Raw genomic sequence first — 25405 nt, 5'->3', positions numbered from 1 at the left:
TGGTGTCTCGCCTTCAAAGGCAAGCGCATGAGCTGCTTTCTGCGTTTTCCATTCTTTTGAAGTATGAGTCTTACTCCAGCCCAACTAGAGTACCAGACAGAAATGATCAGAAATGATAACCAGATTCCAGTTCCAAAATTTTCTTCATGTGCAAGCCCAGTAAAGTTATTCATTCATAATTTTTAATTCTGGGAAAGTCTGTGTTCTCTTGACTGTCTATTAAAGTGCAAAAGATATAAACTAGCTTAATAATGAAGAAAATAAGGTTGTAAGAGCAGAATAAAAATATCTTCAGGTCTGAAAGTAGCCAATTTATCAGAATTGAACAGAATTATTGATTATCGCATTTAGATGACAGAATTTAAAGCTTATACAGTCTTACAATTCACCAGATTTTTTATAATTTGAAGGAAAAAAAGAGCCTTATTATAGGGTAAATTCCAGTAACATGAGGCCATCTAGTGCATGTTATCAGTGTTACAACTTCTGTTCCAGGCTTTGTCTTTTCACCTCTGACCCTAGCTCCTGCTCTGTGATTATTTTCTGTAACTTGGGAAATATCTCATTTGTGAATAATGAATACAATAAACTTATTGTCTAGAAAAGTCACTGTGGACAAAAAAAAAAGATTCAATGTTTATTTTAATAACCATGCAGTCTAAGTAGGTAAACAACATATACAGATCAGAATTGTACAAACTTAGAAGAAAAATGAGAACTTAAAATTTAGCTACAAAACTGGAAGACTCAAAGCACTGCCTAGGAAAGCAGAAGCCTTTGAAAAGAAGTATCTGCAAAAATTTCTGGGTAAATGAAAGAAAACACTTCACGAACAAGGAAAGCAGAGTCAATGCCTGCACTGACTTGTGTCCACTAAAATCAGGTGGCATTGTCAGAAGATTTGAACTTTAACCATGGAGACAAATATATAAAGAAGGGCTCATGTGAAACCAATTTGCTACAAAATAGGAATCCTCCTGAGAATCCCGAGAAAGTGCTTTGCAGAGAGGACAGAAGTGTTGATCCCAACACTCTGCAGCAGAGAGAAGCAGCAAAGGATAGAGCTGCGATGAAAAGCCTATTTTGTGCTTTATTCACCATCATCAGAACAGGCAGGATGAATGAAATTATTTAAAAGATTGTGATAAGGCAGTGTACAGCTGTTCTCAGCACTCTTCTCCGTCACGCAGAATTCATTCAGCATGCCCCTGCTTGCTTCATACGTAAGGCACCTCTACTTCTTCTGCAAAGGAAAGGAAAGGAAATAGACATTGCAGATATTAAGCTTAATCTTATGAACTAAAATCTCTCTGAAGTCTTCAGCCAAAAACTTGATAACAGAGAATACACTATAAAAATTTGTAGGAAACAAGAAGGCACTGATCTGTAAACAGTTTTCTTTTAAAAAAACATGTATTTTATCTATAAAAAGCAAGATATTTCTGGTACCACTTTTGAATTCTTGTATGACCTGATTTGGATTCAAGTGCTTTGTTAGCCCTGTGTTGCTCACTGGACTCTTCTCTTTACTGTCCAACTTGTACAGTTTCTGCTGGAATAGGAAGTTGCTCACACAAATATCAAGGTCATTTGTTTAGATCAATTGGACCTTATTGGTGGGAGAAGCAATTAGTCTATAAAAATTACACAGAGAAGTAAGAGTAGAGACCCTGAAGAAATGAGGGCATGTAGGTGGAATGGAGATGATACCAGATAATTTAGCTAATCTCAGATTTTGGCTTATTCAGGAGTAATTGCGTAGTATTGTACTTACAGGACTGCTTTACAGAAAGAACATTTGTTGTTGTATGTTTTCCCATCGGAGCCGCAGAAAGGTTGATAGAGTCTTTCACAGTAAATAGGTCTTCCTCTCTCTAACCTCTTGTATTCACTGCAGTCTACCTACAATTACAATAGATGGATTCAAAGGAAAATGATTTCTCACATTCTCCATTCACCTACAGAAATAATGAATATACTAATTTTTTGGACAAGCTTGTCAGCTGCTCTAAAGCAGCACAGTCAGTGGGGCTTCACCATCTATATTAGCTGAGCCTAAGCCTCAAAAGAGAAACATTCATTCTGACAGAGATGCGTGTGATGCTACCCATGTCAGGTACTGAGCACCTTCAGGGACTTTGCTGTCTGTCTAAATAAGAATACAGTCACTGGAAAGAAATAAACCCCCCCTTTCTATCTACAGAAAAGTTGAGCCTTAATATTTTTTTTTCTATCTGAGTGCAATTGTCAGTAAATTCAGTAAATTCAGGTGAGATTAATTCTCAAAGATGTGAAGGGTTTCGGTCTCCTTATTACACAAGTATCAGCTCTTGATGCTTCTTACACTGACAAATGGATCAAGTAACGTCCTATTTAAAATTAGCATTCAAGAAATCATTGAAAGACCCCCATCTGATAGTGGAACTGTATTCATTACAGACTTATATATGCAAATGGGAGTGTAAACTAATAAAAGAAATGACTGAAAATGCTCCTGTCCTGGCTTTGAAGCTCAATCTTCTCCTGTCAAGTGAATGTTATTCCAAGTATTTGATAAGTAATGAGTTCCTTGTGCAGTGCACATAGTCTGTTTAATGTGCCGTTTGTCATCCTCAAAAGTCTAGGGCTTCCTTTCTGATGATCTAGCCGAAATATGTATTATAAATGTATATATTTAAAACAGAACCCAACCCTGCTGTTCTCTTGTTATGGCCTGATGTTTTCCCTTCATTCCAACTCTTAGTGGACAGGAGTGTTACTGGAATTCATTACAGATTATATGATTGGTTTTATGGCAGCCATTGCCCAGGATCTGCTGGTGGGTGAGATGAGGAAATGTGTGTGGTCAGCCCCTGCAGCAGCCCAGCCCCTGAGCCCCCATGGCTCAGCACAGACTGAGGGGTCTCCACTGGCAAAAGGAGTCATTAGCCAATTGCTCTTTTCAGTATTCTGGGTTTAAATCCAGTGTCTGGAAAGCAGGAGGCAGCACACATAGTCCCAGTTGAAAAAGCGGATCAGAAACCTGACATATCTGACAGGTTTCCACAACATAACCCAGCAGAGGCAGCAGCATGGAAGGGAATCTCTGTAGCTTGTAACATCATTTTAAAACTGGAAAACCATGAACTTGTGAGAGCCAGTTAATATAAAAGCTAGAAACTAGGTGAATTTACCCTAGGTGTATATATATATATATATGTTCTATATATGTGTATGTGTGTGTAACAGCTGGTGAAATGGGGAAAATACTTAATTTGATGCAGAGAGTGGGACAGGCGCTTCCTGGAAGGGTCTGTATGTCTCGGCGTAGTTTTAGACATCAGAAGCTGTACGTATTGTGCTAGTATGGGACCAGATCTGTGTGTGTGTGGGTGTATACTCCCTGCTACTGTCCACTGGACTCCCAAAGGGCTTGTCTCTGCTCATCTGAATCAGGATTTTTATTGCTTGGTCTCACATTTCTTTGAGAGGCTGATCCCAGAATGGGCACTCCAGCATAGCCAGCATGAAATTAAGATTGGTACGTGGTTTCTGATCTGAAATTCACCAAGAAAGCCTTATAGTGTTATCACCCGATAAATATTTTAAAAAATCTCAATGTCTCTGACTTTAAATTTGGCCTTGTCCAATTTGTCGCCCAGACTGCATTACAGGTAAAAACATATGGAAGTTGCCAGGACACTTGTATGGAGACCAAATCTCTGAAACTCAAGAATTGCTCTCTGAAATCTCAATACTTTGGCATAATTTAATTAATGTCTAGCAAGTTGGTTTTTTTCTGACCTCATGTTGTTACAAATTATATATTTTCTATCTAGAAATAAAGGAAAAAATTACTCACCTCATCCTCTTTGGCAGCATCTGCAATATAAACAGAATCAAAAAAGATAAAGTAAAAAACATTGTTAACGAACATTCAGTTTGCACTGGGATAATTTCATTAGTACCAGCCCTTCCAGCAGCACCAAGTCTCTCACCTCCTTGAAAGTAAATACGGACATAGTTTTTCAGTGTTTAATAAGATACAGGTGTCAGGACCTATTAAACAAGTGGACCTTGTTGTATTGTTTACCTTAGAAATCAGTGTCAGCAGCTAGAAAAGCCTTTGTTGTCAGAGGGGATAGAGGCTGTTATTCCCCTTTTCACCACAGAAAGATTGAAGACCCAGGAGTCAATATTATGTTTAATGGCCAGTCTTTTTAGTATGAACTAGTTGTGGAGCATGACTGGGTATTAAATCCCAAATATATTTAAAAAAAAAAAAAGTATGTGGCAGTAGGCAAATCACATGGTCCCTTTAAACTTTGTTTCTTTCTGTCAATAATAAGGATGATATTTTCATTGAAAAATAATACTAAATATATATAGTAATGGTAGTGCAATTTGGATCATAATACCACTTTAAAAAGTGTTTCCCCTTGCTGGTTGATATGGATTCTAAACTGTTTTGTGGAAGGATTGGCTCTTATTTTGTATACACATGGCATCTAATATAATGGAGCCCTGTTCTCAGGTGGAGCTTCAAAAAGCTCCTTCAAAACAATGATAATTATACCTCCCATAAAGTAATCAAGTAGCATTGGCATGTCTCCATTATGGTGACACATTTGTTACTTTCTTTAGGAATGTATTTTGTTCTTCTGTCCTGTAATTGTCGTTCTGTAGCTTCCAAAAGATAAAAGTTATTCGGCAGAGGCTTCTGTACAGAAGGAGCAGGAAGAAAATACATTATGATATAAAAGGCAATACAGCTCTAGCACTTGTCCTTCTGACTAAATGTAGCTTTGTAGCTTTTTTTGATCTCTAAAGCCATCAAGTGTTCCACTGAAACTTCCTTTCATGGAGCTGCTTACATCTTCTCATCAAATAAAGTTGTCCCAGGTAAAGAAAACCGGCATATATAGTGCTCCATGTCAAATTTCAGACTGTGTCACCAGAAGTTTTACTGAGTTTTCATTATTCTGGAACTAGATGAGATTTAACCCACTTCCACAAAAACGTTAAGATGTTATTTTTTTTCTCATAACCTTTTAATATCTACTATGTATTTGAGAGTGAATGCAAAACAGATGTGGCTCAAAAAGTATTGAACCTTAGAGTTTTAATGCAGGCAAGATAAACTAGAAAGTTCAAGGGAAGGATCTGCTGGAATTCTTATGAAAGCAGTATTTATTATTTTTATCTGCAGTTACTGAAATGCCATTTGAAAGAACAGTTGCTATTAAAAGCATGCCATCTCATTGAAATTCACGTTTTTCATAGAAATTTTGATTTTGAGACAATTTTCAAAGCAAACTTTTCACGGCTAGTCAAAATGGAAAATGATTATTTTGTTTTGTAATTCTGGATTTGTTTTAACACGTTCGTTGTTTTGCTTCTTTAACATTCATAATACTATTGAACAGCCACTCTACTAGCAGAGAAGATTTAGACTCTCCTTTTTCAGTTATTCTAAATGTACTTACTTTTCTATATCTTTCTTTTTATATTGCAGTTTTTGTTAATAAAAAATAAATTACCTAGTGAAGGCTCAAGAAATTCCTTCCATCTCCCTATTTTATCATAGAGCAACTTGTGGCTCAAAGTGCTCTCCAGCCTGGCAAACTAACACCATAAAGAGGTTATTCACAGCCATATTATGTGTCCCGTGCATAATCAACTGTCTCTTGCTTGCTCAGTTTGGCAGGAGAAGGATGTTATCAGCTCCAACCTCCCTGTTGAGATGGAAATATAAAAATAACTAGGTAAAACCCTGCTGTTCTCAGGCTTTAGAGGTCACTTTTTAGTTATAATGCAGAATGCAGCACTGATTCACACCACCACCAAGGAGTAGCTTTCATCTACTCAAGTTGGCAACTGTAAAGCTGGTGCAATGCTGTGTGCTAAATAGTGCACAAGCATAAAATTTCCCTTGCTTTCTGCCACCCAAGCCCAGCAGCCATTGCTTACTGTCTCAGTAGACTGAGAAGCTTCCACTGTATGAACGTTAGAACTATAATATAGCAGGAATTAAAAAAGGTCACTTACTTGCTAAGCAAAGAACTGCCAAGGTGAGGAGCACAACAACGCCTGTTATCTTCATGGCAGACATGGGTTCTTGACCTGTTTCACAGCCAATCTGTGCTCTCAGTATTCCAGTACACTTAGCTTAAATGTGTATTTGTGTATCTGTGAGAGCAGAGATATATATATACGCTCACACAAAGAGCAGGCGGCCTGATGATGAAATCCCCTTGTAAAGAAGATAATTAGAAGAAGGTGTTGCCCATGGGTAGTGTCAATAAGAATGTCTTCTGTAAAACATGAAGGTCATACGTACAGGGCAAAGATGAGCGTCACAGCATGGATTGTGTTGATAAAGGAGATGTATTGTACTTTTCTAATCCCCTTGCCTAATTAACTGTTCCATATCCATTAGCGAGTTCAAGGAGTGACTCAGTAAGGTGGTGACTTATTGCTGTTCTGTTATTGCCATATTGACCCTTAGAGCTGAACATAATTCCCACGGAAAAAATTCTTACTGGGTGCATTCCAAAAGATTCATACTGGTAGAGCTGAAATGCTTAATTCCTATTCTCTTGAAATTCTGGAGACCCTTGTCACTACCTGTGGATAGAGGTGATGCTGGTGAGTATGGCCATGCACTGAGCTCTTTCAGACTGCTCTGTGATCGTAGTTGCTGCTTGGAAAAGTCTATGTTTCATGTGGATATCCCCACCTTCACACACGGCCCGGAAGATCCCCCAGTCTTTTCAGCATTCTTCTACCTTTAAAGTTTGACCAGTTCAGAGATCAGATACAATGCTTTGTGGCAGGAGGGGCAAAGATACCGCATTGCACTGCCTAGCAGAGGTGATGAGTTCTCAGCCATCGTGCATCCTCCTGAGTTACTGCCTAGTTTGCTGTCATGGAGGTATGGAGAAGATCCTCTGCCTGCCCATCTTTGTTGCTATTTCCAGCTCAATAGGTGTCATATCACATGGGATTCTTTAAACAAATCCAACACAGCAGTGTGTTAGTGACTTAACCAATAGGCGTAATTTTCTGATATTTGTAATACAGACCAGATGTACAGTCTCAACAGGAAACTCAGATCTGAGTCTTAATTATCATAAAGTTCAAAGTAATGTGGAGCTTTTAGCCTATAGTTCAGTTTGAACCCACCCTTCCATAATATCCTTGTCTTTAGTGATTTGCAATCACTAAAGTAGTGTAGTAGATCTGCAAATTGTCTCAATATAAAAGATCCCTGTGCACTATTGCAATTTGTAGTATTTCAGTGGTGACCTTGCAAGATAGCCTGGGGCTTTTTCCCCATGCAGGAGTTAGGTATATATATATGTATATGGTGTGTATATATATATACATATGGTATATATATGTGGTAATTTCACTAAGACAGAGGGACTGAAATTCTTACAGAAAAGGTTGTAGTGGGTCAAGCAGACCTTGGTCTTCACTAGCTCATGTGGAAATGAGGGATACGGATCATCTTGTGTCTAAAAAATGTAGGTAATGAATAAATGGTTAATTTCTCATTACATAATGGGACAAAAAAAATATGTGGAATGTCAGTGAATTTTTTGTTCTGGAAAGCTCAAAACTTTTCTGAAGTTCCATGAGCATGTATAAACTCATAGAGAATATTCAGCATATGTTCGTTGGTTGGTGAACAATTACCAACATTAGACAGTAAAAGCAAAACCCAAAACAACCCAGAAGGTACTCCTAGTCTGAATAGCTTTGAGCAAACAGGATTCTTGAAGATATCTTGAAACTGTAAAACTGCAGCTTGACACAACACACAGGTTCCTTGACACTGGTATGAGGAAATCTGTCACTTTGGTTACACTGTCTTGCCTAATATGGTGCCACAGATTGTACTATCTGATGCAACCTCAGTATCCATCCTATCACTCTAGCAGGAGAATATATACATCTCTTTGCAGTTGTCTGAGTTGATGTAGGAGGATTTTCTGAGGACTAATGTAAAAAGGAAAAGAAGACTTTTGAAGGGGGGAGGGAGCTAATGAAGGAAGCGGATTTTTGGATCAGATTTTTCTTAGCATTTGAAGATTATCTTGCTATTGAAAGGATTCCTGATATTTATTCTGTGCTCCATAGCAGGAAAACTTTGGTGTGAATGTTTTCTTTCTGATAATGTTTAGGAGCTTTGATTAGGGGTTTTGAATCAAATTAAGATTATTTTTGAGCAGTGGACTTTAAGCTTTGTAGGGCTTTCCCAGACAACTAAGGTAGGAGGGATACAGTTCTGATGAGATGGAACGTATTGTAGGGTGTGCGAATAACAGCTCACTATGGACAGGGCACAGCAGAGGGTCTGCTGAAGTTCTGAAGATTTTGCGTTTTGAAATATCAGTGCTGTCGTGAGAAGAAAAGTGCCATACGCAGAAAGCAACAGTCTGTTTCACTTTCTGCAGTGAGGTAACACTCATATGCAAAATCTCAAAAGGAAACTTGGTAAAAAGTAATGCCACAAAGCACTTACTGCAACTCCAGTTTAAAAGGCTGCTGAAGTATCTCAGTATCTATATGCCTAGCTTCAAGAATGAGCAGAATTCACATTAGCCAACTAGAGAAAATAGTCACTGTTCATCTGAAAAAATGCTTAATCTGAGGCATCTTTCTGCCCAGACTTGCAGAGGCTTGTTGTTTGCCCTGGTAGTCGTCATACAGAGCTGGTCTGACAACCTGAGACCTGTCATCCTCAGGTAGGCCAAAGGTTCATTAGGTTAGAGTTGTCTTCAAGAGCATTCAGTGGCAGACTGAGAGGACGCTAGAGCTTCTCATGGTGGACAAGTTGACCATAAGTCAATGGTTTGACCCAACAGTGAACAAGTCCAACTCTGTGTAGTGGGCTGTATCAGTAAGAATGCAATTATCAAGTCAAAACAATCGTTGTTTTCCTCTGTTCAGCACTTACGAGGCTGCATCTGTCTTCTGTGTACAGTTCTGGGGTGCCCAGCACAAGACACATACTGAAATACTGGAGCAAATCCAGTGAAGGACCACCAAGATGTTCAGAGCACGTCATGCTAGGAAAGAAGGCAAAGTCTCATTGTTGTCTTCAGCTACTTTATGGGGGCGTACAGAGAAGACAAGAGCCAGGCTCTTCTTGGAGGTGCACAGTGAAAGGAAGAGAGAGAATAATGCAAATTGCAGCAAGAGAAATTCCAATTAGAGGTGAGGAGAACCAGTTTCACAATGAGAGTAGTCAAGCGTTGGAAGAGGTTACCCAGAGAGATTATGGAAATTCCATCCTTGGAGATATTAAAAAAATAGTGTCTTCTAAACTGGCCATGGTCTTGTGGTGGGGTGAGGATATGGGGAACCAGGTGACCTCCAGCGGTCCATTCCAACCTGAACTGATTCTGTGATTCTCATAGGTGGATGTCAACTGTTGCTGGCAGTCAGCTGTTTAGGGACTTTGTGGCATATATGTCCTTATGAGTTAACATTTCTGGATTTGACAAAGCAAACACAGACAATAGAGCAGCACATTGCATTGATTTTAGCTATTCAAAAAAAAAGGTTGTTTCTTGGAAAACAAGTGTTCAGATCTGTTTAGTAATAGCTGCTTCCCTGAGTTGGTGAAGTAAAGCCTAAAACTAATTCTGAAATTTATGGCAAATACTCTGTTTGGATTGAAAAATGATGAGTGAAGTTTTGGCCTCATCAGCAGACTCGTACTGGTTTCCATTGAACTGGGAAGTACTGTTTTAATACATGGATGTTAACTGTGGGACTCTGATAGTTTCCTACTTTTATCATTGTATCTCGTCTTTTCCTGACGTCTTCCCTCTCCAAGTTGTTATTTTGAAGAAGAAATTGGTGAACAAATATTTATACACTTCAATGGGCCCGTTACATCTGATAAAATATTAGTGCATATTTTTCTGAGAGTGAGAACATTTGTCACAATTATTGATATGTTACTTTTATTTTTGGAGCCCTGAATGGAGCACAAATGTGATCCCAAATATGCTGCTGCAACACGTCATTTGTTAAGCGTTTGTTGTGCTTTATTCTGCACAGGAGGATGCTCTCTGGCTGCATTTCAGAAAGCACTGATGCACAGTAACTTGTTCCCTTTCATATGATGGAACGTCTCACATTGAGGACATCAACAGTGCTGAAAAAATGGTGCATGGAACAGCTAAAGAACATATTCTCATGCACCATGTGTACCTGGGAAGAATGTACAAGCCAAGGTGGATATTGATATGGTCACAAGTGGGAATTCAGACCTCTTAGTGATTCCAGTGCGTGTTTATTTGGAACCCAGTACACAGACTCCATCAATTCTATGGTGTGTGGGTGGTTAGGGTTGTCCACCCATGTGCAATTAACAGATCAGACTTTTAAAGTCTTGCTCAATGGTAGATTTGAGAACCAAGTGATGTATTTCTTAAGGCATCAAACTGTGCCAAAATATTTGGGTATTTGCCTGAAGGAAGGTGAGTTTCCCATTTTCCACACCTTAAGAAAGATCAAAGGAGCCTTTCTTTAGAATTGCAGGTATCAAGCTGGGACAAATCCCAGCTGAAGGTCTCAGAGCTTATTTTAGAAAGTAAAAAAACCCACCAACACCATGACTCTGTAGAGGCTGAAGCTGCTCTCTATTATTTTTCTTTGTATCTTCTGATCTCTTAAAGCTAAATGACAAGGCTGTGATACCTACTGTCCTGCAACTAGATTGTGAATCCTTTGAGTTACTTAGTGTCATACCATTGATGTTTCTGAATGACTTCACACATATCTGCAAAACGGGCATTAACAGCTTAGCTTGTAGAAGTGAATGAATTGCACAGTGAGCATTGAATAGGACTTACTTTAAATTGCCTTCTATTTTGTATTTTAAGATGTAATTTCCAGGTGTTTAGCACTTTGAAGTTCTGTCACACTGAAGTCAGTCAAACTGAAACATTTCATGAAAGGTTTCGTGTTTTTTTTTCATGTCTCAGAACAAGGTTAGAGGACATACATAATATTAAAAATATTATGACTTTTATAAAAAAGAAGCTACAACTTATGAAGAAGTTGTAAGAAGAGAAGATGAAGGTCAACATGGAAGGAGGGGTGGATATGAAGCATTTGGACCCGAAACCTAATAATACCCAAATCTATTATTCTCTCACAGAACCCCTAATTAAGTCTTTTTTTTTTTTCCTTTTGCTGTTAGCAGGTGCCTGCTTACCCAGCTCTAATAGCTGAAGCACTTAGAGGATAGCAAGCTCCCTCTGCAACCTATTAGTTCCTCATTAAGTACACCAACTATTTGTAAAGCATTCTTTAGGGTGAGGAGCACCCACAAAAAGCCCTGGAGGGAATTAGTCAGTCTGTGTTCAGTGCAGATTTAGGGAGGTGTGGTTGGCAAAACTTAAATCCACAAGCTGAGTGATGCGTGTGAATAGAAAGCTGGAGGATCTGCCCCTTCCTGGAGAATGGTGGGTCAATGAGTAAGACAGGGGACCAGTAGAAGACCTGTTATGTGACTATGCAATTAATGACTGTCATGCCATCAGAACCTCAGGAATAAACTTAGTTCTATCATTATTTTATTTCAGAAGCTTTGATTTTGCAATCCAACTTTTTTTAGGGGCAATTTTGTACATTGTGCAGTTTGAGCGAGTGTATACATTGTGACATTTATAAGAAGGTTTCCAGATTTTTTGCGGTGCAACAAGGAGAGGAATTAAGAAAGAGAAGTGCAGGGATTAACTGTCAAATCAACTATTATTTACTTGACTGGATGGAGTATGTTAGGAAATGATCTCCACTCTATGGAGCCACCCTATTATATTTGTGCTGTGTTATTAACACCTTTTGGTACAATCAAGAGAGTTCCTCAGATATAAAAGACTGTCTGACAATTTCTGGAGCAGATATTCAGAGGCACTGGATCCATATAAGCCCCTGGAAATGCATAATCAAAGACTGAAGCCAGCCTTATGTCTTAGAGAGCAGCCATCTTGCAATCAACTTGATTTCTTCAGAAAAGAAGGCGCATTATCAGGCTGTGCTTTGTTATTTTTCGCAAGAATCTTAGGTGATGACTTTATTCGCTACTGGCTCCTCATTACCTCATGATCTATGCCAGGAAAGCTTCCTGTAGGGAGGTTTAATTCACCTTATGGGAACATGGCACAGAAAGGCATATTCCTCTACAGGTAATAGATCAGTATAGTCTTTGTCAGGATACTGGTAAATTTAGTCTCAGTACTTCTGAGAGCGAAAACGAGGCCGAATCAAAGTTAATGAGAGGTTTCAGTGATTGGTTTCAATGGTGCCAAGGTTTCAACCCAGATAGCTGAAGAACAGGAAGGTCCTACTAATCCTGAACACTGTACCAACAATGTTAGAGAGAAACCTCAAAGACCTCAAGATAGATGTCAGCCTGGTTTCAGTTGCAAACCTGACCACAAAGGCCAGTGAACTTCAATGTACTCTTAAGACTTCAAAAGAAACACTAACTTCTTAACCTGCAGAAGAGGATTTAGAAGAGATTGCTGACTAACAGGCATCACTTTTCTGTGTTTCCTGTACAGTTTTACAGGCCACAAATTTGGTAGCATTAATCAGTAAGATTACTTCTCCCTACAGACGTTGCCTCAGAAGTAGTACATAATATTCTGGTAGGAAAGTGAAGAATGGTATTAACCATTCTTCTTAAAAGATCACAAGTAGACAAAATTTTCTTTTTCCAGACATATTTATTATTAGCTCCTTTGTAAAACAAGTACAGTAAATTGCATTTATAGCAAAAATGTGTACACTTAATAAATACTAACAGCACTTATAGCTAGATTATCAACAGTTTTCTGAAATATCAGATACTTCCCACATTTCAATATTTAAATATCTTAAATCACCACCCATTTCTAAGACTGGAAAAGAAGGAAGCATGGTCACCATGGAAATCATTCTTTAATTTCAATGACCCTGTGTCATGAGGCCTAAATCCTCAAAGATATTTCAATGTACTTTGCCCTCTTGAAAGTCAGGACTTAGGTGATTTGACAAAAATGTTCAGGGTTCAACAGATGCTTCTGCTTCTTTCCAGACCTGGGGACTTACACTGTAAGCAGTTCAGAACCAGGACTTGAGGGTTTTTTCCTAAGGTTCTGTGAAAACACCTAGCACATGTTGCAATACTAGGGAAATTCTTTCAAAATTAACTATAAAAATCTGTATTCTAAAACTCTAGCTTTAATTAGATGCTTAACATCCATATATAAAACCAGTTACCAATTACTCTCTGAAATATCAGATACACACCGATCAAATTTTAAGTAATTTAAGCTGTCTTGGTTTCAGTTGCAGATTCCTGACTAGTTGTACCCTGTGGTTTTGCCTGTGGCACGGCAGGTCTGAATTGATTTTATTGTCAGAAAACTCCACTGCAAGAGATGCAGTGTGTCTCTGAATGAAGGGTTGCTAATGATCATAGGCCTGAAAGAGAGGGAGTTGTGTTTAGGAGGTGTTATATTCCTCTGTTGGCTCCCGTTTCCTTTCATGTTCATGAGAGGTGGCAACAGGAATCTTGTAACCGCAGCACCTCAAAGCTGCCTCCGTGCCAGCGCTCCCATTGCTCCCACTGCAGCTCGGGTCCAGCTGCAGCCGTAGGGCTTTGAGAGTGGTTGAACTCTCATGCAATAACCATTTGCAGGGTTCACCAGCCGGGCATCAACATGATGTAAGCACAGAGAGCTGCCAGAATGCAGCAGCTGACACTTCTAAGACTCGGAACTCGCAATTCCTTCTTTTACTAAAACATCTGCAATCAGATTGAACAATGAGGGTGGCCCTTGATACATGGTATGTAGCTGCCTCATGCAGCCAAGGCTTTCTAGGCTGATACATTTCAACAAAATAAAAATAAATAAATAAATAAATAAATAACCAGTTAAATAACAGTTACTAAACAGAACTAAAACAGAACTAAAACAGTTCTTTCAGTAAGTTACTTTCCAAATAAATTACTACATGAAAAAGTTGGCAATTGCCATCATCTGGTATTGCAAGTCAGGTCAAGTTAATAAATACTAGTAAATAAATAAATAAATAAATAAGCAAATAAATAAAAGCAATACAATAATATGCCGAACCTACAATAATGGCTGGCAGCAAGGTATCAAAATACTGTACATGTTAATATAACATGATGTATGCTAAAGGTGTCACTTAAATTGGGGGAATTTAAAAGAGCTGCTAAAATCTGAACCATATTAATCTATTACAAAAAAAGATACAGTATGGCTTCTTAATAATCTCAAATGCATATTTTTCTTCTAATTATACTTATGTTCTTGTGCTAATTCATTCTTTGCTTTCTTTAGGAGCATCGTGCCATCCTCCTAGAATCTCTTACTGGTTATCTGTAAAATAAGAGAAAGGAAATTTACATAAGAATTATCTTTATTTTTCTCAGACCTAGATTTTTAGCCCATTTCTCAATGAAGCTTTGCTGGTCTGAGCCATCTATGAAATGCCACCATTCAATTTCTCTAGAGGACTTGGGATCAGATAATGCAAGGCTCAGAAGTTCCTGTGTCTGATGGAGATTAGGGATTCAGCTTCAACTGATGAGAGCGAGGCACCCCTCCAGCTACAGCCCTGTCTCAAATTTCCTTCAGTTCCCACTAGTAAATAATCAGTGCCCCTGTACCAATGCAGACTGGCTCCACAGAACAGTGTGATCTCATTTCTGGTGTTTCAGTTGGGCTACAAGTTTATAACTTTTCCACAGTGTGACTCGGGAAACTTGGAGGTCAGAGAGATTTGCATCTACACCCAAAATTACAAAACAGAAGAGAGGAAGAAGATAAAAAAATCTGCATAATTCTTTTTGGTGTTGATCTGAAAGAGGCTGTTTCCATATTTAAAAATCTGTTGTGACCTGGAAAGCTGGGCTAAGATTAATTTAGAGCTGTCAGAGAACACTAATCAATTCACAGAGTAAGAAAACAACCACCCTTAAGACTGGTAGAAGCTGCCAATAACTTTTCTTTGTAATAGCAAATCTCTCCTTTCTCTCTCTCTCACTCCCTTTCTCATTTTACTGGTAAAACCTGGCTGTGCATGGATTGTCTCCTGTATTTGGATGCTCAACACTGATTCATAAGCTCTCAATGAACAGAAAGGATAAAAATCAGCATGGGTTATACCAGCTCATATATTTTTTAAAGAATATTTTATAATTTCCTAGTTAAGTAGAACCCTACTTATGTCCATGAACCTGCATCCATTGTTTCCTCTCTGACTTAAATGGATTCTAATTGCTTCCTTATTTTTATTTTTATTTTTTAAGAAGAATTATTGTTTAGGCAGCCCAATACATTTACATGTTTATTCTCTTACAGATATTTCATGAAAAAATGTTCAGGAGACAAAAATGGTTATGAGGAAATATGAAATAAATGAGTATTTAAGAAGCACAAGAAACTCCTTGCTCTCCTGAGTAAGGAATCATCCCTGCTCCTCCGGTAGAAAGTTCTTTAAGTCCTACCTGCACCGTGAAGACCAGTCGCTCCAGGCTGAGTTGTAATAGCGATCCCTGGCCTGCACAGAGATCTTGTCTTTTGGGCTGGTTGTTGGAATCTGAATAGACTGCTCCTCAGCATCGTAGACCTGTGAACAGGGCACAGCTCCATCAGCGGATTGGAAAGGTCAAGCACAACATACAATAAAGTGCCAGAGAGATTGCAACAAGCACATGTAACTCAAAAATCCCACTCCTAGTCTGTTGTTTCAGGCACCAGTCTTCACCCACAGATACCAAAGTCATGAGGACTTATGAGAACTTGAGCCTCAGTAGAAACAAACTGAAAATCCCACTTTCCACTGAAGTTGGTGTTGTAAAGTGATCCAAACCCCAGACTGAAACAGTCATTGAAACAAAGGGGTTATTTGTTTGTCTGGGTTTTTCTCTTTTTTCTTCTTCTCCCAGAGCGGGAACCCTAAAAGGCAGAAGTTGCTGCTTTTCAGTATCATTGAAATTTCCACCGCGGACTTGTGGCTGATACAAGAAGCGCTCAGTAGACTCAGTTTCTCTACCCAATGGACTGCACAAGACAACTCTGCTGGATCAAGGAGTCAGCACTAGGGGAATGGCCCCATCTGCTGGTTACGGGCTTGCTTATTTTTTTCACATAGCAAAAGACATCCTTTAGTGTCTTTGGTTTTAGCAGTTGACAAACAGATGATCATTACATTTGTTTGCTTTTCTGATTGTTGGACCCGAGAAGAACAGCACTGCAGCAAGGGACCTTCACTGTGGTCAACTGGTTTGTGTATTTCTTTCCAGTTCTGCTGTTTATTTCTTTGGCAAACTGGGCAAATCACAATACTACTGTTGTGTACCCTGTAGTGCATCCATTAGCATTAGCAAAAGAAGCAAAACCATTTTGTGATTTAAAAGTAATAAAGAGTAGCAATGTTCGGTTAACAATTAACCAGTAACTGGAAAGTGAGTGGCAAAGACTGTAGCCTTCTCCAGTCTCTACAGAAATGCTACCAAATGAGTCACTGATTCCTTATTTGCCAATTCACCTATAAAGTCTGAGGTCCCCAGGTACAAACAACATACAAGGAAATCAGTGCAAGAGATCCTAGACTTCTTGATTTGGAAATTGGGATTTTCCCACATTAGGACCCACACAGCCTACTAATGAGTTAGTAAATACATTTCTCACGCTAGCACGGCTATGCAATGCTGGGCAGGATTTCATCTCCCCAGTTACATCAGAGTTGCATCCACCCTAGAGTGTGTTGCTTGGATCTTATTGCTCATAGGAATAGGACTGGGAAGGAGGTCTTATTCTGCCAAGACAGAACCTTACTGCATTTGGGTATCAGCATCCTTTTTTAAATTTTTTTTAATTTTAGTCCATGATTCTTGCATACTAAGCTTATATTATTCTATATTATTTCATATATGATTATATTTTTCAAGCAAGAAAATTTTGTGTTTGACATGTTGTATCTCTACCTGGATTTTGTGTTTCTTTGTACTTTCAACTTTGACCCTGAAAGTCAAAGGGAAGTAGGACTTTGGTGTGCTCCATGTTCTGGGATATGTCCAGGTCACTGTTGCATTTTTGGCCACGTACTGACATTGGGGTGGGTCAGGTTTTACTGCAAGAGAAAATATAGAAAGAATTAATTCACATTAGCAGCATAATATAAGATGTTGGTGTACTACTGTTGATAGATTTATAAGTATCTGCTTTGGGATCCTACAGGAGATTAAGAGAGGAGTAGGCACAATGTGTAAGAGCTGCTTTGTATGCTTCTTAAGAAAAATTAAGCACACTACCAGAGTTTTTCTCTGGGTAAGATCCTTCTGGTTTTTTGTTTTTGTTTTTGTTTTTTTTTTTCTGGGAAGGTTACAGAGGGCTCTGTTGGACAGAAGAATATCTTTAAGCCCTGCTGACCATTAGGGTATTCAGCAAAACATCTGTTTCTTTATGATGCTGCTTCATTTTCCTGTGGCATCATGGTCACAACTGGTCCTCTTATTTCCTGTCAGTTTCTATTAACCTGCCCTGGGTGCCCATCTGTAAGAATGGATCAGAAGGGAAGCATACATAGTGTTAACCATTACTTATTTAAATCTGCAGTTCTCAGAGAAGAGCCTGCTGGGTTATTGGTTATTCTCTGACTTCTCCCACATACCCCTTCCAAACATGTCCATCTAATAGAGAAGGCTACAGAAACTTCTGGAACATGTGGGGGTGAGAGGGTTGGAGGTCACAAGCTAGGGAGATGTTGCTTCTTCACTTCCTCATCCTCTTGCAGACTGCTGATATGATTTGTTTTCCCGTGTTCCAGTAACTGGGGGCTTGATACAGATTTACAGTAGAATAGGGCAGGGATTCCCAAACTTGGTTTGATCAGCTACTGTTGTTAGTTCCACTATCGGCAGCAAGAATAAAGCTAAGAATTAATCATGATTCCTGGTCTACTCACCGATATCTCTGATGAAGAAGCTGCTAGTGTAGTTCTCATATTCCACCTCGTCAATGACCTCCAGGAACATCTCAATTGGCTGGTGCTCTTCAGCAAATGGACAATAGTTTTCTTTCTGGCACTGGACAGTGTATTCAGTCACTGATTTGTCAGTGTGAGCTACGGGGCTGCTGCAGGTTATGTCTCCTTGAGAGCTGAACACAGAACAGAGAAAAGTACTTGGAAATGTTGGTTTGTTCTGAGAATTTGTTGCCATAATGATAACACGTAGTTGGTAACGTAATGTTTTAATGTTGCCTGTATCATTTTACAGCTGCACTTGTACAGCTTCAGAAACAGTTCAGCGGGTGTTCTTATATTCTCAGTGCTGTGTACATATTATTGTAAAAACACAAAAGTGCCCCTGCCTTAGCGGAAGGAACTAGTGTTTAGACCTCAGCCAGGATATCTCATTTCTTATTACCACTGTCCCATGACAAGCTCTAGTATCTTACTTTATTCCTTAGTCCCTTCCAAAACCTTGCTGGAAGAAATAAGGGAAGGTTAAAATGCATCCACTGGGAAATAAATAACAAAAGCCATCTCTAGAGTACTATCTGGGTCTATTTTTGCTTTCAGCAAAATAAAACACTTTGCAGTTGTTTCTTCTTTAACAAAGTGAAGTGACCTTTGCTTAAGCACTCCATGTTTTGGAGAAACCCCCAAGAGTAGTGGAAGGTAGGAAATCCCCACAAGGTTCCCCTCACATATTTCCCTCGCAGGTTTCTGCAGCGTTCCTCAACAGAGACTTGTCAGTGGACATGTGGCTTTTGCCGTGGGTGCAGCCTCCCACTCCCTTAATTTCGCTGGCCTGGCTGCGAAGGGACTCAGTGCTATGATTGTTTCTGCTTTTGGCTCAACTTCCTCTCTCTCCCCTGCGTGAATGTTTTTTGCTATTGCTTAAGTTATTCTGTTGCTGTTCTGTAGCAGCTGTAACAGTCCAGTGGGGGTTGTTCCATTTTCAAGTCTTTATTAATTTCTGAGCAACTTCCATGCCCTTATTAGTTAAGTTAGTCCCAGTGATGGCTCAAAACATTTTACAGATGTTCAGACTCTGGAAGTGGGATTCCTTGCCCTCTAAATGTCCTCAATAGCTTAAACCCCAGGATCTCCTACACAAAGTAACACAAAGGGCTCTTCTGGCCTTACTATGAGATTGTTAAGGAAAGTACAAGCTCTTACCCTTCTAGACTTCTGATTGTGAACTTCACATTTGGACTCTCATTTTCTGTCATCCATGAACATGTGAAAATTCCAGAGTAGTTCTTTGCTTCACATTTTAAAAATGTCCTTATTGGCTCTAGATGGAAAAAGAAAGAAAACATGATTTATTTACTTTTTTTGCCAAAGAGGTCAAAGCGGAGAGAAAACAGTAATTCAATCGACTACCTCCTGCTTTGGCAGGTGGTGGGTCCAGAGGCAGACACTCTTACACTGCCCCTGCAGCAGCCCCCTGAAGTTCAAAAGCCGTGTAACCACAGTTAGTGGCTGAAGGCAGGTTTACATGGCACCACCTTAACCACGTCTGCGTGGCTATTGACAGGAGCTAGAGCACACCCAAGCTGCTGCAGACAGCTGTCAGTAAGAGGTAAATATAGACAATCCCTTGTTCCTTTCACAAAGAAACATCGCAGCTCTCCATTGGCAAACCTCTGTGTTTGTTTCCCTCTGTTTGTTTGTTCACGTGTGCACATGAGAGTGCACACAGTGGATAATCTCACGTCTTCACACAGTGGGGTACCTGGTGGGAATGTCTCCAGTGTGAGCAGTTAATGAGGCCTCAGTATGGGTGTGTGGTTTGTTTCCACAGCCCAGCACCGCAGACTCTAAACAACTCTATAACAGACCCTGGATGTAGCTGATGGACAGACCGGCCTATGGCACTGGATAGGTGGGTCCAGGAGCCAGGGAAAAAAAGCCTTAGAAATTCATAAGTTCCTGGCACTACAGTGAGAGACTGCAATATGAGAGAGATGAGTGAGGTTCATGCAGAAAATGCAGAACATCACAGGCTTGTCCCAGTGGGTTAATTGTGAATGGAGAAGCCCAAGAGACAGCACTTAAAAACTAGGTCAGTCCCTGGTTCTGTCAAATCATGTAGCCCTGGTTTTGCAAACCCTCTCCTGAATGCTGGCTCTGTGAGATGGAAGCAAAGCAAGTCAATTTCTCCCCCACCAGAAAAGCAGGGGTGTGGTATTGATGTTATCCTGTATCTGATCATTCCTGCCATCACTCCATCCTATAGGCCTAGAAAATCCTAAATTAACCCCATGGCAACTGATTCCTATGCTGCTCATCAGCTGCACCATAAACAGACCCACAAAAGTAATCAGTAAAACATTTGAAGAGGACCCATTTTAAAGTGGTTATTTCTTATGCAGTTCTCCAGAGGTGAAGGGCCTTCTGGTCCTCACAAAGCTCCAATGCACAAAGCTGAGCAAGATGCATCATATCATCTTATGACCGTACCTTTAAAACTTTTCAGAATTGACCTTATCATTTGCCCGTTGGAGTCTATTTTAGTTATGAGGAAGAAATTATAGCTGACAATTTCATGGGTATTAGCTGTCAGACAGGTGTAGTTGCCAGCATCTGGGAACTCTTTCACTTCAGCAATCAGAGTCTTTCCAGTTCCTTTCAGTTCGGTGCCCTTTTTCCAGTAAACTGGCAGCGCTTCGTCAGGGGTGTTACAGGTGAGCTCCACTCTTTTAGCTGGTGTCTCATCATCCCACTCTGATTCTATGACGTACACTGGACATTGCAGAGAAAGACATGTTAGCAGAGATGTGTACTTAACAGCGTGAAGATTGAACTGAGCCCTTTTCTTTAGCTCTACTCTCCAGGTAAACTGCTACCAAATCTCTGGCTCTCTTGCCCAAGGCCTTACCATCACTTGGAAATCTTTTCTACAAGAAAAGGTTCTATTTAGAAATTTTGCAGTGTATCTACAACATGCTGATCAATGGGGATGGCATTTTAATGGAAGAAGTGATTTTTTTCCATGTTCCTAGAGAATCTTACAGTAGTTCATAACCATGGGAAGTAAGTAGGTACCTTTGTTTTAAAGGTGAGGATGCCAAGACACACTGAGCCCACGGCACACGGCCTGTAAAACCAGTCAGTACAATGGTGCTTTGCTGTGGTGCAAAGCTGTGACATTGTGGCCTCTTCAGCACCAAAGGCCTGTGAGTGAGCAATGGGAAGGTCGGGAGCTCTCGGTAAGTGGTTTGTATTTGCCAGTAGCTGATGCTGTTTTCTGTTTTCTGCAGGGGACAATCTGTACTCCCATCACCCTGGTCCAGTGGAGCAATTGCCAGGAGATGGGAGATCGCTGAGTTACAGCAGAGCTAAGCAGACTGCAACAGGGAGGTGTACTCTTCTAAATGCCATCTCATAACTCTGAAGTGTCCTGCTGGCCTTTCCAAATTAGAAGACACACCACACAACAAAATAACTTGGAACAATTCCATTAAAAAGGCATTATCTTCTCTTGTCTCTTTGCTGTAGTTGGCTGAAGAACTTCACCTACACTTCTGTGTGGCAATAGTTCTCAAATTCAACAGTCATTGCTCAGATATACTACTGCCCTCACAGGCTCCCCAGCCATGTTCAGTGCCCTCAGAGACTCTTCTACATGCAGGAAGTGGCAAAAATCTGTTTCTTAGTGTGCCAACACCACAGCAGGCACTCAGCTCAGGAAATCAGAGTTCCAATGAGCTCAAAGGCCTTTTCACTAGAGCATTTCAATACCAGAATGAGACCTTTAAGACTTTACCACTAAGAAGAAACACCAAGAAATAGATGTCAAACACTCAATCTAAAATGGCAGAAAACATGCAACTTCAGGAAGCTAGGAAGCTTATCAAACTACTCGTGCAAATTTGAAGTTCAGGCAAAGTAAGCCTTACAGACTTCAAACACAAAGATTATTCTTAATACTGACAAACATATTTGCAGTTTTCAGCACCATAGTATTGCCCAGGGAACCCACAGGATAAATAATTTTTTAATGTAAAGATATGGGGACAAGTAATTGAATTACTTTATACAAATAAAACACAATCAAATTGAGAATGCTTTTCTCGTGTTCATTAGGGTCCTTCTTTTTGGGTAATTGCTCTGAAGACAGCCTGGACTGTGGAGCTATACTGGGTGAATAAGAACAGCAAATTTGATTACCTGAATTCAGCCCAATTTTCTGGTAAGTTATTCAAAAGATTTGTTTGTCTATTACCGACCCTCTATTTTTATGAATGTATTTACATTTAAGTTATTCACCAGAAAAGTTGGATAAACTATTTCTAGGTTTTAGGTTTTACTGTGAAATACTCTTTTCGGCAATTAATTCTACACTTGTTTGTTTGTGGGCTGTTACCTAAGTCACAAAATACTGTCTCTGCTTCCAGACTGCATAACTGAAACAGGAGAATGGAGAATAGGAAATAAGTTTCTAATGCAAATATTTAATTTCTTCCATTAATACCAATTAGTTGGCTAGTTACTCACAAACAAAGAAGGAAGAACCTTGGCCTAAGATACTAGAGTTAACAAATTCTGTGCTTGTGGACACAGGTATAATTCTGAAATACCCTTGTGTCCTCCAGTCAGCTGTAGGTCTCAGTAGCTGAAAACTGCTTACCATTTTCCCTCAGTTTCCACTGCGCTTCCAGAAGGGCAGCAAAGGAAAATAATGAAAGTAAGGCAAATAGTAAGTGAGACATCTGTAGGGAAAAAAAAAATAATTACTAAACTTCATTGAGGATTGTTAAGTGTGTACTGAAATCCAGCTCAGTGCTGGACAGGATAATAGAAGACAGAGCCAGTTCCAGTGAACTAAGAAACATTCTCCCACTCTGAGAACTCATAGACTACATAAAAATTGAATCTCAGGTTTGTACTGGAGCTTAAACCAAGATTTTGATTCTCTTGTTATTCACACCACAAACCAGTTTACAGAAGAAATCAATGAACTTATTGTGTGCATAAGGTCTTACATGGTCAGGAGCTCAGAAGCATTCCCAGGTCCCTCAGTTAAATACTCCTTGTGCAAGAAAAGTCCTGCTGATGCCAGTGAGGCTTAGTCGATGAACAAGGCATTGGACTAAAGGATCAATGGACATTAAATTCCAGATACACAAAGCTTATAAGTATATTCCTTGGTTTAAGCATGTCAATAGTCCAATTAAAACAAAGGATTGTGAATAAAAGGAAGGAGCTGCTGCAGTGTTTTGCTGAACTATAGTCCTCACCATCTCTGTGAGAAGGAGTGACAGCAGTGCCAATAATGCAGTGTAGAGCTGGCGCCAATACTGACACTTGCCTATCTGGTACTAGGTTCTACCATCCACCCAAGGTTGCATAGTCTAATTAATTTTGCAAGCAATTTCAGGCTACTACTTGATTCAGTGCCACAGCTATGTTTGCAGAAATAGCTGGATATGTATAGCATTGTTGCTGTGTTCACTTGAGACATTTATGTATATCTCACTTGAGAATATGTAAGTATATAGCTGTATATAAAATAAATAAATAAATAAATGTATATCTGTCCTGAATTCAACATAAAGCTAGTTTCTTCATGAAACACAAAACATATTTGCCAAATATTGTAGTAACCACCGAGTGCATAAAAAATTTTAGTGACTGTTATTTAGATACATTTTCAGACCTTTTTCAACTGGAGATGAAGACAAATGAATAGGAGTATGACTTAGAAAAAGAGATTGGTGAATATATCTTTCAATGTCTATTCTGACTACAGTGGGAGTCTGAATGAACATGAAAAACACAAAATTATGGGTTTTTTTCCTCCCAAACCAGTCTTCTTCAGTGAAATGGGGGTAGTCCTCCTGATTTCTTCTCATGTGCTATGAAACATTTTCATTTGGGTTTATGGAGGAAGAGTATGTTCATATTTCTACGTGCACCAAATCTCTTACTCACTGGCAGCTCCTGCTGTTACTAGCAGTGCTTAATCTTGATCAGAAGTCAACTGTCTCTGGACCAATGCCAAGGAAATGCCATCTGATTTTGTACACCACATGGCACAGCTATTAATGGGACCAGAAGCTACACGTACAGTATCTGGAGAGAGTATCTCAGAGAGGAACCAGCTCACATTGCACTCGGAGAGAGGCAGGAGCCTCAGTGAAAAGCCAGATACTATCAGGCAGCCTATCAGCAATATATTGCCTCATTAAAAGGCAAACATTCTTAGATCCTGATGATTTTCTACCACAGGCAGGATTATCTGTAATTTGTGAAAGAAAAATAAGTTCTGCGATTTTCTGAAAGATGCTCGTTTCTTTCGTTGTAACATGGTTGTTACAACATTGATAATGTCATGTAACGTTGTAACGTTGTACATGATAACATTGTCATCACTATGCTTCGTAAATCCAGTATCTGAAATGCCAACTAAAACTCAAGAGAAGGTTCTAAAACATCTCCTCTTTTCCATATCAACTTTTCATCAAAATTGAAAAATTGAAAAGAGAAAACTTTCTCCTGGTTTTAGGGAGAAACCTCACGATTCAGGTTTTGGATGAAAAAAACTAAAAAAAATTTAATGGAAAATTATTCCACTTTTGAGATGGAGGGAGAACAACACATCCCCCTTTCTCAAAATTTTATTGAAAAATTAATCAGAAATAAAATCAGGTTCTGAACATCACTAATCAGTGCAGTTGCCCAAGAACTTCACAGATGAGGAGGGTGTACCAACATCCTATGTTTCCTGTGATCTGGAGCATGAGCTGCTGTAAATCAACACAAACTCCTTCACTGAGGATGAAAGAATAACTTTCATCAGAAAGGAAGAAAGGACCGCTGGACATCATCTGGACCAGTCCCACTTAAGGCAGAGCCAAGTCAATCATGCTCCATGTTTTTTAAAACAGAGAACAGTATGACCATAAATACCTATTTGTTGATGCACACACCCCAGCAACACGAATATTGGTTAAATACAAAAGATTATTCCTTATAACATTAGCTGATCTGTTAGTTAGATAAATTCTATGAGTGATATACATACATACAGTGTGTGCTTAACTTCAGGCACACATATAAATATAAATACTGTCCCGAGAAAAACAACTTTTTAAATACACTTTTAGATATAATAAATAATTTAAAGTTCTCATTAGTTTCATCTGAAGCAGCTGGTACTGCACTCGTGTCACCCCAGTGTTAGAGAAGAAAGGAATTCTCACCTTTTCCTGCGATGCCTGTTAGCTGAAGTTGTCAGGCAGGTTGGGTTTGTGATCTGAAGGAAGCAAAGCGCTGGCTCCCTTATAAATACTTCTAAACTCTGAAAGGAAAGGGATGCTCCGTTTCACCGCAATACCACAGAATTGCAACACGTGGCTTGAAT

The 25405-nt window shown here is 39.4% G+C and overlaps 2 protein-coding genes across 2 annotated transcripts; both read right to left on the bottom strand.

Moving 5' to 3' along the window:
• Window positions 1-711: 711 nt before the first annotated feature.
• Window positions 712-6132, bottom strand: LOC106891389 (ovomucoid-like). Its single transcript, XM_014947860.1, has 4 exons — window positions 6028-6132; window positions 3842-3861; window positions 1775-1902; window positions 712-1243 (listed from the first exon to the last, which is right to left on the bottom strand). The coding sequence occupies exons 1-4, from the start codon at window positions 6089-6091 to the stop codon at window positions 1198-1200; spliced, it is 258 nt and encodes an 85-aa protein (XP_014803346.1). The 5' UTR covers window positions 6092-6132; the 3' UTR covers window positions 712-1197.
• A 9365-nt stretch (window positions 6133-15497) lies between these two features.
• On the bottom strand, window positions 15498-22751 carry IL12B (interleukin 12B). The gene is made up of 6 exons (XM_014947846.1): window positions 22670-22751; window positions 20500-20781; window positions 19213-19330; window positions 17992-18185; window positions 17012-17157; window positions 15498-15651 (listed from the first exon to the last, which is right to left on the bottom strand). Exons 1-6 carry the CDS (start codon window positions 22749-22751, stop codon window positions 15526-15528), a joined length of 948 nt encoding a protein of 315 aa, XP_014803332.1. The 3' UTR covers window positions 15498-15525.
• Between the last annotated feature and the right edge of the window lie 2654 nt (window positions 22752-25405).

Source organism: Calidris pugnax, unplaced genomic scaffold, assembly GCF_001431845.1.
Source record: "Calidris pugnax isolate Ruff unplaced genomic scaffold, ASM143184v1 scaffold27, whole genome shotgun sequence".
Taxonomy (NCBI): Eukaryota; Metazoa; Chordata; class Aves; order Charadriiformes; family Scolopacidae; genus Calidris; species Calidris pugnax.
Note: the sequence above shows the minus strand (reverse complement) of the source record. Positions and strands in the feature narration are given on the sequence as shown.

Coding starts and splice junctions, on each gene's coding strand:
- LOC106891389 (XM_014947860.1), bottom strand. CDS start 6,091: ATGTCTGCCATGAAGATAACAGGCGTTGTTGTGCTCCTCACCTTGGCA. Junction 1,903..3,841: donor ATGCTGCCAAAGAGGATGAG/GTGAGTAATTTT, acceptor TTGTAATTGTAG/GTAGACTGCAGTGAATACAA. Junction 1,244..1,774: donor TCTTTCTGTAAAGCAGTCCT/GTAAGTACAATA, acceptor TTTCCTTTGCAG/AAGAAGTAGAGGTGCCTTAC.
- IL12B (XM_014947846.1), bottom strand. CDS start 22,751: ATGTCTCACTTACTATTTGCCTTACTTTCATTATTTTCCTTTGCTGCC. Junction 17,158..17,991: donor CTTCTTCATCAGAGATATCG/GTGAGTAGACCA, acceptor TTTCTCTTGCAG/TAAAACCTGACCCACCCCAA. Junction 15,652..17,011: donor CAAAGAAACACAAAATCCAG/GTAGAGATACAA, acceptor CCCTGTTCACAG/GTCTACGATGCTGAGGAGCA.